Source organism: Notechis scutatus, chromosome 11 (genome assembly GCF_049901735.1).
Source record: "Notechis scutatus isolate UNSWTSFEM ecotype Mainland chromosome 11, rNotScu1.2, whole genome shotgun sequence".
Classification (NCBI taxonomy): domain Eukaryota; kingdom Metazoa; phylum Chordata; class Lepidosauria; order Squamata; family Elapidae; genus Notechis; species Notechis scutatus.
In genome coordinates this window covers 14,465,302-14,480,365 of record NC_142019.1, presented here as the reverse complement: position 1 = coordinate 14,480,365, position 15,064 = coordinate 14,465,302, and the positions used below count along the sequence as shown (strand labels likewise).

Sequence of the window (15,064 nt, the reverse complement as noted above, 5' to 3'; positions counted from 1 at the left end):
TGTAAGGCTGTTGTAAATGCTGATGCAATGAGGATGGGTCCGCAGAGTTATTGCCGCTTTAAGACTAAGGATGGGTCAGCGGGGTTATTGCCGCTTTAAGAAGCTGCCTATATAAAGGCGGCAATGAGAGGGCATCTATCTCTCAGTGGTGGGATTCAAATTCTTTTACCACTGGCTCTATGGGCGTGGCTTTGTGGGCGTGACTTTGTGGGCGTGGCTTTGCCTAATGCCGGTGTGCAGCTTTCCCCATACCACCTGAGACCGGCAGCGCCAAGATAAAGAAGAGAAAAGTGCAGGGGGCGGGTGAGAGGATCGATCCTGCGCTTTTCTCTTCATTTTCCTCTCAGCCGATGAGGATATATATATATCCAACATGCAGACCGTGATAGCAATAGCCCTTAGACTTATACACCGCTTCACAGCCCTCTCTAAGCAGTTTACAGAGTCAGCCTCTTACCCACCTCAGAAAGATGGAAGGCTGAGTTAACCTTGAGCTGGTCAGGATCAAACTCCTGGTTGTGGGCAGAGTTTGCTTGCAAAGTTCTGCATTCTAACGGAAGGGAGGGAGGGAGGGAGGAAAATAGCAATAGCCTTTAGACTTATATACTGCTTCACGGTGTTTTACAGCCCTCTCTAATGGTTTACAGAGTCTTGCCTCCAACAATCAGGCTCCTCGTTTTTCCCACCTTGGAAAGACAGAAGACTGAGTCAACCTTGAGCTGGTGAGATTCGAACTGCTGAACTGCAGACAGCAGAAATAGCTTGCAGTCCTGCATTCTAACCACTGCACCACCATGGCTCTTCATTTTAATCGTCATTTTATAGACGTGAACTATTATCTGGGGTTAAGAGGATTGAAGGAGCTGATGACCAGTTTGCCAGCTAGAATGGACACGATGGGAGGCGGGATGCTAAATTGTCAAATCTTCTGATACAATAGTTGTGTTGGAAAGTCATTTTTTGTAAGTTTTTGGAAAAAACAAAAAACACCAGATCCACTACAATCTATCTGTAATCACAGCAACAGCTAAGAGAAAAGGACCAGCCAGGAAGCTAGAAAGAAGGGATTGATTCAGAGAGGCAGAGTGAATATATATATATATATATATATATATATATATATATATATATATATATATATATATATATATATATATATATAATACACAATGACCTTATTAAGTGGAGATCAGAGGCCTCCTGGGAAATAAACAATTAATGGGGCCGGGTAGCTGATTTCAGCAAAATTAAATTCCTGAGGCTTGTACCTTTGGCCCACAAAGGTAGAAGGAACATTTTTGCTGGGTCCTGGTGAAGTATAAAGCACGGGTAATAATTAGGCAACTCTGAATGTTAGCACAGGCCTGTCACCATGTCAGGGGAGATAATAGCATGCAATTAAGATGATTGAAATAATGCTGATCTCCATCCCTCTTTTCTCTCTCTCTCTCTCTCCCTGACAAACTCTCAAAAGCCAAACCCTTCATAAATGTGAAGCACTAGGCAACTAGAACTGGTATTAGAAAGAATAATAACAGAATAATAAGAGTTGGAAGGGACTTTGGAGGTCTTCTAGTCTAGTGTAGTCCATGGAAAAAAGAATAAAACTTGATATTATACAACGTACTTATAACTATTGTATCAATGTTTATAACGTACTTCTCTATACATTTATCACTCTCTATATTTTGATTTGCAATTATGTGGAATCTAGCACCGATATTGCTTACGATGCATATCTTTCTATATGTCAGCTTTGGAAGCCATATTGAGACCAGATGCTCTCACGCTGCCACATTTTGAGCCCGGGAAAGTGAGAGGGGGGAATTTCTTGGAGTGTATGTAGTTAGACATAATAACATTCTTTTTCTAATTCAAGGTCATGTTATTCTGCGCATAAGTGAGGGGAAGTCTTCAGTTGGGACGGATGGTGATTGGGGCATGTGATGTGATGATGGGTGCAGGGGATGGATTTTGTAGCTTTTTACTTATTGCAAGGAAGCCCGGAACTTTCAGATTTGGGATTCCCCAGTTGTGCCAGTTTACTATCCAAAATAAAAGGAACTTTTGAGAAGATGTCTGTCTCGGAATTATTGGCTGGAGTGGAGGTTTGCTGGAACGCTGACACTATATAGCTTTATACCTGTATTTCAGTGGTGGGATTCAATTTTTTTTTTACTACCGGTTCTGTGGGCGTGGCTTGGTGGGCATGGCAGGGGAAGGATACTGTAAAATCTCTAGTCGGAGATGGTATTTGCCGGTTCTCTGAACTACTCAAAATTTCTGCTACCGGTTCCCCAGAACTGGTCAGAACCTGCTGAATACCCACCTCTGCTGTATTTGTTTCTAACTTGCTGATCCTCTTTCGTCATCCATTTTCTAGCCTTTGCATCTATTGGCTAGCCAATTGTACCATAGATTCCATATTAGGTAATACTCTGTTTCTCCTTTGTCTTTAATTTCCATCATTAACATGTCCATTTCAGCACATTCTAATATTTTCTTTATTACTATTTCCTCTGTGGGTATACTTCCAATTTTGTGCATACGTAATTCTGGTCACTGTTATCACATGTCACATTAAATATTGGATTCTTTTATTGGAACTTCTTTCAGTGCCATTGTAACTTCAGTCATTAAACAAATGGCTATATGTTGAGCGCTACCTGTATAAAAAAAACTGTAAGGACAAAGACTTTATTTTTGTTTTGGATTTTGTCTTCTGTTCCAGCATCGGGTTTCAGGCAACAGCTTCCCCCACCCCGAGTTCCAGCTCTGGAATTAAATGGTGTCATTTATATTTAAGTAGGGCCTCGGTTTTTAAATTATTCAACGGTTTTAGCTTTCATTAATTCCTCTGTCTATATAGGCTGAGTTTTGCTTTTTTTTATGTTGAATGGGATTGCTTTCCTTTAAACTGATGTACTTAGTCATTTTATCCTGCTTGGTTCTTCTTTCTCTTGCTTAAAATACAGGCTGCCTATAGTTTCACCAATACAAAAAAAAAATGTTGACATGATATACAGTATGAAATTCAACCTGGCTTTCTGAGCAGAGTTTAAAAGGGCCAAGATTGGATCCGCTCTCGTTTCTGATCAAAACAGCCGAGCAAAGAAGAAGATTGTTTACTAGGGTGCAAGCAGCTCTTGAATGAATGCTGAGGAGAAGGTGTCAAAAGTTCAGCCGGTTCTCCAGGATTTTGACCGATTATTTACACATTCAAACCCTGGCAGCCTTTGCAGATTCTCCCAGCTCACTCAGAACTACTGTCTCTGCAGTGAGCTTCTCCAGCCTGTGCCCTTCAGGTAGATAGATGGATAGATAAATGGATGGATAGAGACATAAGAGAGATAGAGAGATAGAGAAGGATAGATAGATAGATAGATAGATAGATAGATAGATAGATAGATAGATAGATAGGGAGAGATAGTAGAGATATAGAAATAGAGATAAATGATACAAATAATATACATAGATAAATGAGATATAGATAGAGAGAGAGAGACAGACAGATAAAGATAGATGATAGATAATAGATAGATGATAGATGATAGATAGATAGATAGATAGATAGATAGATAGATAGATAGATAGATAGATAGATAGATAGATGATAGATAGTAGAGATATAGATAGAAAAAGAGAGATAGTAGATAGCGAGATAGGGATAGAGGGATAGATAGAGATAGACAGATAAAGATAGATGATAGATAATAGAGAGATAGAGAGATAGATGATAGATAGATAGATAGTAGAGATATAGAAATAGAGATAAATGATACAGATAATATAGATAGATAGATAAATGAGATATAGATAGATAGAGACAGATAGACAGATAAAGATAGATAGATAGATAGATAGATAGATAGATAGATAGATAGATAGATAGTAGAGAGATAGATAGAAAAAGAGAGATAGTAGATAGAGAGATAGGGATAGAGGGATAGATAGATAGATAGATAGATAGATAGAGATAGACAGATAAAGATAGATGATAGATAATAGAGAGATAGATAGATAGATAGATAGATAGATAGTAGAGATATAGATAGAGAAAGAGAGATAGTAGATAGAGAGATGGGGATAGAGGGATAGATAGATAATAGAGATAGGAACCAGGTTGGAGAAGCTCACTGCACGCATACGTGCACACACACCACCATCACCATTGAGTCTCACATTTCTGTTGCTAAGTGATATATTTGTTCACTAAGTTTGCCCCATTTTACGACCTTTCTCGCCACAGTTACTAAGTGGATCGCCATAGTTGTTAAGTCAATAGCACGGTAGTTAAGTGAACCCGGCTCCCCCGTCGACTTTGCTTGTCGGGAAGGTCGCAAAAGGGGATCACGTGATTTCCCCAGGACACGGCAACCCTCATAAATATGAGCCAGTTGCCAAGCGTGGGAATTTTGATCACATGACCATGGGGATGCTGCAATGGTTGTAAGTGTGGAAAAATGATCGCAAGCCACTTTTTTTCGGGATTGCAGTGTCCTCGTGGTCACGTGATCTGAATTCAGTCGCTTGGCAACCGACTCCCATGTAGGACAGTTGCAGTTGTAGGGAAATACTAATAAGGAATATAATAAATAAAAGTAGAAAGCATTTACTCGTTGGGACCCTTACACAGCTTCCCGAGGTTATGCGATCGCTTCTTGTGATCTGACAACAAAGTCAATGGGGAAGCCACACCATCTTAACAACCCTGTTACTAACTTACTAGCAAACTGTGGTGATTCTCATAATTGTGACATGAAAGGCCATAAAATGGGACAAATTTCCCTTAACCTGTGTACTGCACGAGTCAAAAAGAGGGCTGTGAAAATATCTACAGACCTCTCACATCCCGGACATAAACAGTTTCAACTCCTTCCCTCAAAATGATGCTATAGAGCACTGCACATCAGAACAACTAGACACAAGGACAGTTTTTTCCAAATGCCATCACTCTGCTAAACAAATAATTCCCTCAACACTGTTCAACTATTTACAAAGTATGCACTACTATTGCTAATATTTTCATCACTCCTTATCACCCTTCCCTTCCCATTTGTGACTGTATGACTGTAACTTTGTTGCTTGTATCCTTACGATTTATATTGACTGTTTCCTAGTATGATTTGATTCAGGGGTGGGATTCTGCCGGTTCGGCATGGTTCGAGCGAACTGGTAGTTCCGAGGATCAGCTGGAAGCGAATTGGTTCAGTTTGCTCTGACGATCAACTGTTGGGCCCACCTGCCCACCCGGGCTCTAGGCTGTGCTTGATATCCTAGTTTTCAATCTCAGCTGATACGTGTGGCACAGTGGATTGCCGTGTGTCAGCTGTTTAACACACAGGGATTTCTGGAGAGGTCAGTAACAAATGCTCTGGGCACGTGCAAAAGTGCGCGTTTGATTCACACACGTGCAAAGCGCACAATCACCGAACCGGTTGTTACACCAGTTGAATCTCACCTCTGATTTGATTGCCTATTTGTACCTTAGGACTATCATTAAGTGTTGTACTTTATGATTCTTGACTAATGTATATTTTCTTTTATGTACACTGAGAGCATTTGCACCGACGACAAATTCCTTGTGTGTCCAATCATAGTTGGCCAATAAAGAATTCTGTCATTCATTCATTCATTAACAGATAACTCACTTAGCACTCACTCAACGTTGGTCTTCTGTCATAATCTGAGGACTACCTATACTCCCTTGTGAAGGTTCCTTCAGTTGCCAGAATAATTTGGAGTAGAACTATCCTTCTTGCCCTCTTCCCTTAGTTAAACCCTTGCAAGGCAGAAAGCCAGCTGATTTATCTGGACATCTACCACCGGCCCTGGCAGAGAAGGGCAGGTCTCCAAGTCCTGATGTTCACCCTGAGCAACCCCAGCTTGTCAGCTAATTCACTTAAGAAGTCATCAAGTTGGGCTATTTATGGTGACCCCGGTTGGCAAGGATGGGGGGGAGCTGGGTTGTATCTCCTCCAGATGGTACCAAGATAAGAAAGACTGAGCCAAAGCCTAAAAAACACAAATTCAGCTCTCTTAAGATCCTAAATCATACTACAGATAGGTCAGATAAGGGGAATCCCAGCGTCTTTATAGTAGCAATAAATAGTTTTCCTATGATAAACCTCCTTCTGCCCAGTTCTGGAATCCTGGGTCAAGCCCAGAAAGATCAGAGCTGGGGAAAAAAATCTTAGATATTGTTTTTATCTATCTATCTATCTATCTATCTATCTATCTATCTATCTATCTATCTATCTATCTATCTATCTATCACCTATTATCTATCTATCTCTATCTAGCTATTTAGCTATCTAACTATCATCTATCTGTAGATAACTTTAGCTATCACTTATCTCTATCTCTATCTAGCTATCACTTATATCTAGCTATCATCTATATCTATCTATCTATCTATCTATCTATCTATCTATCTATCTATCTATCTATCTATCTATCTATCTATCTATCACCTATCACCTATCACCTATCTCTATCTAGCTATTTAGCTAACTATCTATCACCTTTCTGTAGCTAACTTTATCTAGCTATCACCTATATCTATCTATCTATCTATCTATCTATCTATCTATCTATCTATCTATCTATCTATCTATCTATCTATCATCTATCTCTAGCTATTTAGCTATCGTCTATCTCTAGCTATCTAGCTATGATCTAGCTATCTAGTTACCTAGCTGTCATCTTTCTCCTATCTAGCTATCATATCTATCTATCTAGCTAGCTAGCTAGATTGCACATCACTGATGGGTGAAGAAACACCCAAATATTTAAGAAATGCAAAGGGCTGGAAACCTGGGTATCACACCTGCTGAATATTGAACTTGTTTCTGAATAAGTGTGTGTAGACATGACCTGTCATCCTTTCAATGTTGCAATGTGTTTTGATTTGAAAGGTGTCCTTTTTGCCAATCTGGGATTTCCCCCCCACCCCTTAAATAATATACAGCCAATAAGTGATTTATTTGGAAATGAGTGGCAATTCTCAATTAATCATTTCATTGAAATGTTTCATTTGCTAGAAGAGGAAGCAACTCAGTTTCCTTCCTTCCTTCCTTCCTTCCTGTTTCTTTCTTTCTTTCTTTCTTTCTTTCTTTCTTTCTTTCTTTCTTTCTTTCTTTCTTTCTTTGTCTGTTTTTTTTTGTGGTTCTGGTGGTTTGCCTTGACCTGGAGCTGTTTCTCGGTTCTTTGAAGAGAATTTCAGGTCTTTTATTTTTAAGTCAAACAGGGAAAGAATCCGTGCTTCTCATTCCAGCTTGCCTCTTTGTGATGTTCCAGGCATATTCCACTGGGTCTGAGTTGGCCTCTAATGCAAACATTCTTCTGACTTTCAAGAGTGGCTTTCCCACCCCATCGAGGGTGAGATCAAAGGCCAAAGGGCTGCAGGGTTGCATGCCCAGGAATGCCGCCCCTAACATTCCTCTTCCCATAAGTTGGAGTGTCAAACAACCTGAATTTGTTAAGATCTGGAATCCGATAAGGCAGAATAATTGAGTGCAGAGCATTCTCTGGATGGGTTGATAGCTCTCCCTTCTTTTGACTTGCTGCTTAATTGTTTGTTGGCTTGACTGGTTGAATTTCTGGCTTCCTCCCACCGCCGCATCAAGAGTTCAGGGGAATCTTCTTAGCATGTCTTTCTCCAGTTTGTCATCCCCTCCCTCTCGCCCTTTCCCCAAACAACCCTGTGAGGTAGGCTGGATTGAAGGACGGTTACCAGCTCCAAGTCACCAGCTGAATTGTAGTTCTGGTTGAGCCTGGATCAGCCTTAGTCCAACACCATCATCATTCCACCATCTACCTGTTGTGGCCCGCCAGAATTCGGACAGTGAGGAGGTGCTTGAGCAGAGACGGAGGGTTGGACTAGATCAGGGGTCTCCAACCTTGGCAACTTTAAGACTTGTGGACTTCAACTCCCAGAGTTCCTCAGCCAGCAAAGTTGGCTGAGGAACTCTGGGAGTTGAAGTCCACAAGTCTTAAAGTTGCCAAGGTTGGAGACCCCTGGACTAGATGACCTACAAGGTTCCTTCCAACTCTGTTAATCACTGGAAGCTTTCAAGAAGAGACTAGACTGCCCTCTGCCAAAAATGGTGTGGGGGGTCTCCCGCGTGGGCAGGGAGGGGGGTTGGACTAGATGGCCTACAACAGTGATGGCTAACCTTTTCTGCACTGAGATTCCAAAACGCAGGTGCAAATCCCCAAAATGCAACGCGTGCACATCCCCCATGCATGTGTCCCACGCCCGTGCATGCATGGCAGAGACCCAAAGACCAGCTGGCCAGCGGGAGGCGTGTGCACATGCGCAGCAGAGCTGAGCCGGGGCGACAGCTTGCATACCCACAGAGAGGGCTCTGCGTGCCAGCTGTGATGACCTGGGGTGTGGCATAAAAGCAACACAGTCAGATAAGCAGTAAGAGTCCCTTTATTATCTGCAACTTTTCCCCAATGTCCAGGTTACCTTCGGCTGGAGAAAAACTCTCCCAGGAACAGCCTTTAATGTAGAAAATTCAGTCTGAAAACAAAGTACATACAAACTGTAACTAAAAATCCAAACAAACCAAGCTGAAGTAATTAACTTGACAGGGCAGGAGAAGGAATTTCAGACTTGAAAGCACAGCAAAACTCACACCGTTGGGAAGATGCCAGGAACGCAGATAAGCTACACAAGATAAATTCATGTTTGCTCCCAACAACTTGCTGCGCGCAGCTTCCTCTTTTATACACTGTGTTCCCAGCTGCAGCTAATGAAGGGAATCAGGGCCCTTTCCTCCCCTGTAAGCCACATTGCTCTCTTCTCCATTCCTCCCTGCATGCCCTAGGATGAAGAGGTCTTCCTCTAAACTCTTTCTGCCTTGTTCTACCTCTTCCCTGTTCTGCTCAGTCGGACTTTGCCCTTCTTCAGTTTCTTCCACAGCCAACAGAGCCACAGTCCCACTCCCTGTCAACCGTTCGGCTTCCCCCTCCAAGTCAGATTCCAACAGTGGCGTGACACCATCACAGACCTACGAGGTCCCTTCCACAACTCTGTTAATCCATTCATCTGTCATCCTGGGGGTGGAGGGAGGAGAAAGGGAGAGAGCGGGGAAGGGAGAGGTCCTGTTCTTTCGGATCAGCACGGTGGGCGAATTTGGGTGTTTTCCAGATTCCTCCTCCTGTTTTTGATGGCAACCCAGGTTGGATGAGGAGGGGATCAATCTGGAGCGTTAACCCGAGATGAGGCAGAGGGAGAAACCAAGCAGGAAGGCAGGGATGCTGAGCTGTGGGTCAAAAGTGAAGGCAAAATTTTTCCAAACTGGGAGACTCAGTTTACCTTTAGCAGTCGAGCTGAGAATAAACACACCCGGCCTTTGTGTCTCCTGCTTTTATTAACCCAGTAATAAGCATTTTCAAACATTGCCTTCCCCCAGCTACGGCAAAGCTCCTGGCCTCTCTTTTTTTAAAGGTAGTTCTCGACTTACGACCACAGTCGAGCCCAAAATTGGTGTCGCTAAGCGAGACAGCTGTTAAGTTAATCTTGACCCATTTTACGAGCTTTCTTGCCACGTTTGTTAAGTGACTAACAATTGCCACTGCAATTGTTAAGTTACTAACATGGTTGTTAAGTGAATCTGGATTCCTCCATTGACTTGGCTTGTCAGAAAGTCGCAAAAGGGGATTATATGACTCTGGGATGCTGCAACCGTCATAAATGTGAGTCAGTGGCAGAAAATAATGGAACATGCAGAGATGAGTAGATTGACATTGGCAATTAGAAAGCCAGAAGAAAAAGAATATTATAAAATATGGGATTTATTTTATCAATGGTTAGATAGGAAAATAGGAAAACGAAATATATTATAATATAAATATAATACAATAGTAAATATAATACAGTGATAATGATATGTTATCATTGACTATTACGGAAGGAATTATAATATGAATAAGAACTTGTAAAAACTGAGATTTGCTCAAAAAGGATAATGTGAATTTGCAATTTAAGTCTAATGATGATGTAATAATAATATTAATCAGAATATAATATGAATTAATATGAAAATAAATATGAATATAAATCTAAGAGGGAAAGACTATTGATATTGTGCACAAGAAATACACTGTACAACTGAAAGTGTTATTTGTTGTTTCGTGTTTGTTTTTGTTTATGTTTGTTGCTAAAAATATTTTTTTAAAAAATAAAGGAAAATAAATGTGAGTCAGTGGCCAAGCATCCAAATGTAAATCATGGGGATGATGTGAAAAAATCATCGTTAAGTCACTTTTTTCAGCTGTAACTTCAAATAGTCACAAAATCAACTGGACCTTCTTTTGTTAAAACCAGAGAAGTAAAGATGAGGTCATGTGTCCACGGGATGCTGCAAACGGCTGTAAATACAACCTGGTTACCAAGCATCCAACATCCTGTCACCTGATTGGTGGGGGAGGAACATGAGATCTTTGAACTGGGGTCCTAAGTACCCCCAGGTAGATCTATGAATGGTTGCTAAGCAACCGGTCATAAGTCCAGGACATTTTCCAAAATGGTTTTATTTATTTTTTGGCAACGCTGAGGGCTAGAAACCTGTTTTCTTTTTAGAGCCCGACAGTTTATGACTTAAGATCTGTAGGAAGCCCCTGGATTGTTTGTTTGATCTCGCATTTTCTGAGCACAAGGCTCCTTAGCAAGTTTCCCCCAGCACAAACACGGCAGCTCCCCTCTCTCCTGTTTCTTTTCTCCTGTGGGCTTCCAAAGGATTTCTTCTCCTTCTCAGTAATACTGGAAATGCAAACGTGAAGAAGTGACTTTTTATCATTTATGGTGGACAGATGACAAAGCAAAGAAATATTGGTGTAGGATTCAGATAGTAATCCAGAAAACTCTTAAAAGTGAATATAAAGATAAAACCAGAGACTTTTCTTTCACAGGCTTAATGGAAAAAGACTTGGAAAAAGAATTTGGAACTTTGATGCTTTCTCTCTATATATACTAGCTTGATACCCGTGCTTTCCTACGAAACTATGTGGCCGGGCTTCGTTTTTTGGCAGGAAAATAAGGGGACAAATTGTGCCTCTGCCTATCAGCATCCATCGGTATTCATCTGGCTAGCGTCCTGTTAGTGTGTGAGAGTTGAGGGCTGTATGGAACCTGCAACAGTATTTGCTGTGTGAGCAAGAAAGAGACAGCAAAGGGCCTGGGCGTGGCTTAGCTCAACTGTTCTGGACTAAAGCTGCTTGGTGCTGCTGTGAAATTGAAACTGGTCTCCTCTGCTTGTGTTTTGGCATTTGGAACAGGTTTCTTTTCAGGTGGGGGGGGAGTAGAACTCCTTAGCATCAGAGCATGTTAATAATAATACTATACGAAATACTAATGCTCTGGTGGTCATTTCGAAAAATCCTTCCTTAGCGAGCACTTAGAAGCCAAGAGGAACATACCTGCCAAATTTCAAGTTTGTAGGCTTTACGGTTCTGGAGGTTTTGTGATGATGCCTGAGTGGTATTTCGCTTTTTTTAACACACACACACACACACACACACACACACACATATGTGTGTGTGTGTGTGTATGGTATTCAGCTTTGTTCGGGTATTTTCCCATGTCATTATAGTTGTGCTTTTAAAGTTGTAGCAACGTTTGGCAGAATCTCATCTGTCATCTCATCTCAAATGTTGCTACAACTTTAAAAGCACAACTATACATACCCCAAAACTTAAGAAAACACACACACACACACACACATATATATTATAAATAGTATGGCATGGGAAACGTCTAGAGTTGTGCTATTGTAGCACGTTCAGCAGAATTCAGAATTTATAGAAGCCTGATGATGGCAGATGAGATAAATCGCTACAACTTAAAAGCACAACTAACATGAAAATACCCAACAAAGCTGAATGCCATACATGTAATACCACAAAACTTAAGAAAACAAATATATATATATATATATATATATATATATATATATATATATATATATATATATATATGTATGTATGTATGTATATATATATTATAATATATATATGTTGTTGGCAGCAAGATTACTTTATGCTTTAAAATGGAAGGATGCTTCCCCCCGACAATGAACAAATTGTTGATGGAGTTAGCAGATGGAGTTAGCAGAGTTGATGGAGTTAGCAGAGATGGCTACATTGACTGCTTTGATCAAAGGAAAAAAATATACAAATATCTTTGCTTCTACCTGGAAACCGCTTCTGGCAGTGGTGGGATTCAACTTTTTTTTACTACTGGTTCTGTGGGCGTGGCTTGGTGGGCGTGGCAGAGGAAGGACACTGTAAAATCTCCAGTCAGAGGTGGGATTTGCTGATTCTTTGAACTACTTAAAATTTCTGCTACCGGTTCTCCAGAAGTGGTCAGAACCTGCTGAATATCATCTCTGGCTTCTGGGCTTTGTGATTGAGGTAGAAACAAAATTAAACTTTGATTTTTGGGCTTTACTAATTAGATAGATATAGTGTTAAAGAAATGGCTAGTTTAAACTGCTGAGTAAAAGTAAAAAGTTGTGGTTTGATGTTATTCCTCTATTCTACTGCACCAAAGGGAGTCGGAAATCAATGCCTTTTCTTTCTTTTTTCCCCTTCTCTTCCACCCTGTTCTCTTCCCCTTTTCCTTCCCTATCTTGCCTTCTTTTTGCTTTTGTATTTTTTTTTTTTTTTTTGGATATCATAAATTAATAAAATTGTTGTAAGATATAAAAGGACTTCTTTTCTTCTCTTTTATTCCAGATTTCGGCTTCTCCACTGAGCTGGCGTTCACCATAGAGCCCAGCGACCAGATTGCTGTGCAGGAACAGCCACTGGTCTTGGATTGCCAAGTGGAAGGGATTCAACCCATTAGCATCACGTGGCGGAAGAACGGGATGTTGGTGGCGGAGGGCGTGGACCCCGTGACACTGGCCAATGGCTCCCTCTACTTCTCCCACTTCCAGAAGCGGAAGGAGGATGGCACTTCCGACGAAGGAGAATATGGCTGCGTGGCTCGGAATCACTTCGGTTTGTTGGTGAGCAGGAAAGCTCGGATTCAGGCAGCAAGTAAGTGGTCCTTCCTTCCCAACCCGAGGGACATATCTATGGCAATGATTCTCAGCCATCCAGGCCAGGTCATGGTGCTTTTTCAGGAGGCAACTGGACTTTCTTGTTTTTTATTTTGAAGGCGTTTCGCTTCTCATCCAAGAAGCTTCTTCAGCTGTGACTGGATGGTGGAGAACGGAAGGATTTATATTCCCTGCAGACAGCTGGTCTTTGAAAGAGGGGTCAAAGAGGCCATCTATGTCAAAATTGAACAGCCCTCTCTCAACAGAGGGGCAAGGATGCGACAACCTCTATCTCCAGTTTATACCACCGTCCTTTCATCAGTTCCAAGGAGACTCCACACTTATTTGCACTACTCAGGTGACCCTGAGGACACAGATAAGCCACCAAGTGCTTCAAGGGCCCTCTAAAAGAATGCAAATAACCAGCTGACTGCAAGAAGTATAAATCCTTCCATTACTCACCATCCAGTCAGAGCTGAAGAAGCTTCTCGGATGACAAGCAAAACAACTTCGAAGAAAAACCAGAAAGTCTTCTTGAAAAACACTTTTGGGACAACCGACAGTGGATGTATCCTGATGTCCACTTCTGACTGACAAGGTTTCTAAGGTTTCCAGACCATATACCATTCTAGACAACTGGCTGTCCAATCTCTTCTTAAAAGCCTCCAGTGGTGCAAGCTGTTCTATTGGTTAACTGTTTCACTGTTAGGAAATTTCTCCTTAATTCTAGGTTGCTTCTCTCCTTGATTAGTATCCATCTGTTGCTTCTTGTCCTATACTCAGGTGCTTTGGAGAATAGCTTGACTCCCTCTTCTTTGGGGCAGCCCCTTAGATATCAGAACACTGCTACCATGTCACCCCTAGTTCTTCTTTTCATTAAATTGGACGTGCCCAATTCCAGCAACTTCATTCCTTCATCCTCCAGTCCCCTAATCATCTTCGTTCCTCTTCTCTGTACTCTTTCTAGAAAACATCTTTTTTTTATATCTGAGTCAAATGGTCTGAACTGGGGTACGTCAATCTGAAGGAGATGCAGAAAAATGGCCAGCTGCGGAACTCAATTTTTCTTTTAAAATCTATCAGTCGGCAAGAGGGCACCCCTGATTCTGTACTGTAAGAACATCTCCGCTTCTATCAGGATAGCAGAACAAGTGTCTGATCTTTGTGAGAGCAGAGGGACTTGGAGTGATGTGTGAACAGGGCCCCTGGCAATCCATTCCCAGGACTTGTGTTAGCGTTAAAAGAAGCTTAGCATTTGAAGATAAACGCTGCCGTTTCTCAGGTACCTTCTCGTGCATGATAAAATAGGCAAAAAGGAAGAGAAATGAGGGGAAAAAAAACAGAAATGTATTTAGGTCATAGGGTCTGAAGAGCATATAAGTATAGCTGTGAGTTTATACATGTATAAAGAGGCATGCTTCACTAACATTTCTTTTAATCCATCACCACTCTTACTTCTTTGGAAAGCTTAGAATGACTGAATCAGCTATCGGTCAACCTTCAATCTATGTGAATGCATTGTTAAATCTGTTCTCTGTCATTTCTGCATGGATCTGCATTTTTAAAAAAATCTGCATTAAACGTGCCTCTTAATGTACAATATTCTGTCTCTGTTAAATCTCCATTTATAATGTACTAGTTCTATACATGTGCTTTGCTATGGAACTATGTGATTGGGCTTGGTTTTTGGGGAGGAAAATAAGTGGGAAAATTGTGCTTCTGCCTACCAGCATCCATCGGTATTCATCTGGCTAGTGTCCTGTCAGTGTGTGAGAGAGTTGAGGGATGTTTGGAAACTGAAACATGGAAACTGAAACAGTATTTGCTGTGTGAGCAAGAAGGAGACAGCAAGTAGCCTGGGTGTGGTTTAGCTCAACTGTTCTGGACTAAAGCTGGTTGCTGCTGTGAAACTAAAACTAAAACCGAAACTGAAACTCCTCTGCTCTGCTTGTGTTTTGCATTTGGAACAGATTTCTTTTCAGGTGGGGTGGAGGAGTAGAACTCCTTAG

General features: G+C 41.3%; 1 protein-coding gene across 2 annotated transcripts in view; it reads left to right on the top strand.

The window, feature by feature from the left end:
* Positions 1-15,064, top strand: part of IGDCC3 (immunoglobulin superfamily DCC subclass member 3) — a 128,733-nt gene that overhangs the window by 7,177 nt on the left and 106,492 nt on the right. For both annotated transcript variants that reach the window (XM_087972846.1, XM_087972845.1), the window contains exon 2: positions 12,748-13,053. In XM_087972846.1, coding sequence (XP_087828972.1) covers positions 12,748-13,053 — 306 coding nt within the window. The remainder of the gene's footprint in view (positions 1-12,747; positions 13,054-15,064) is intronic.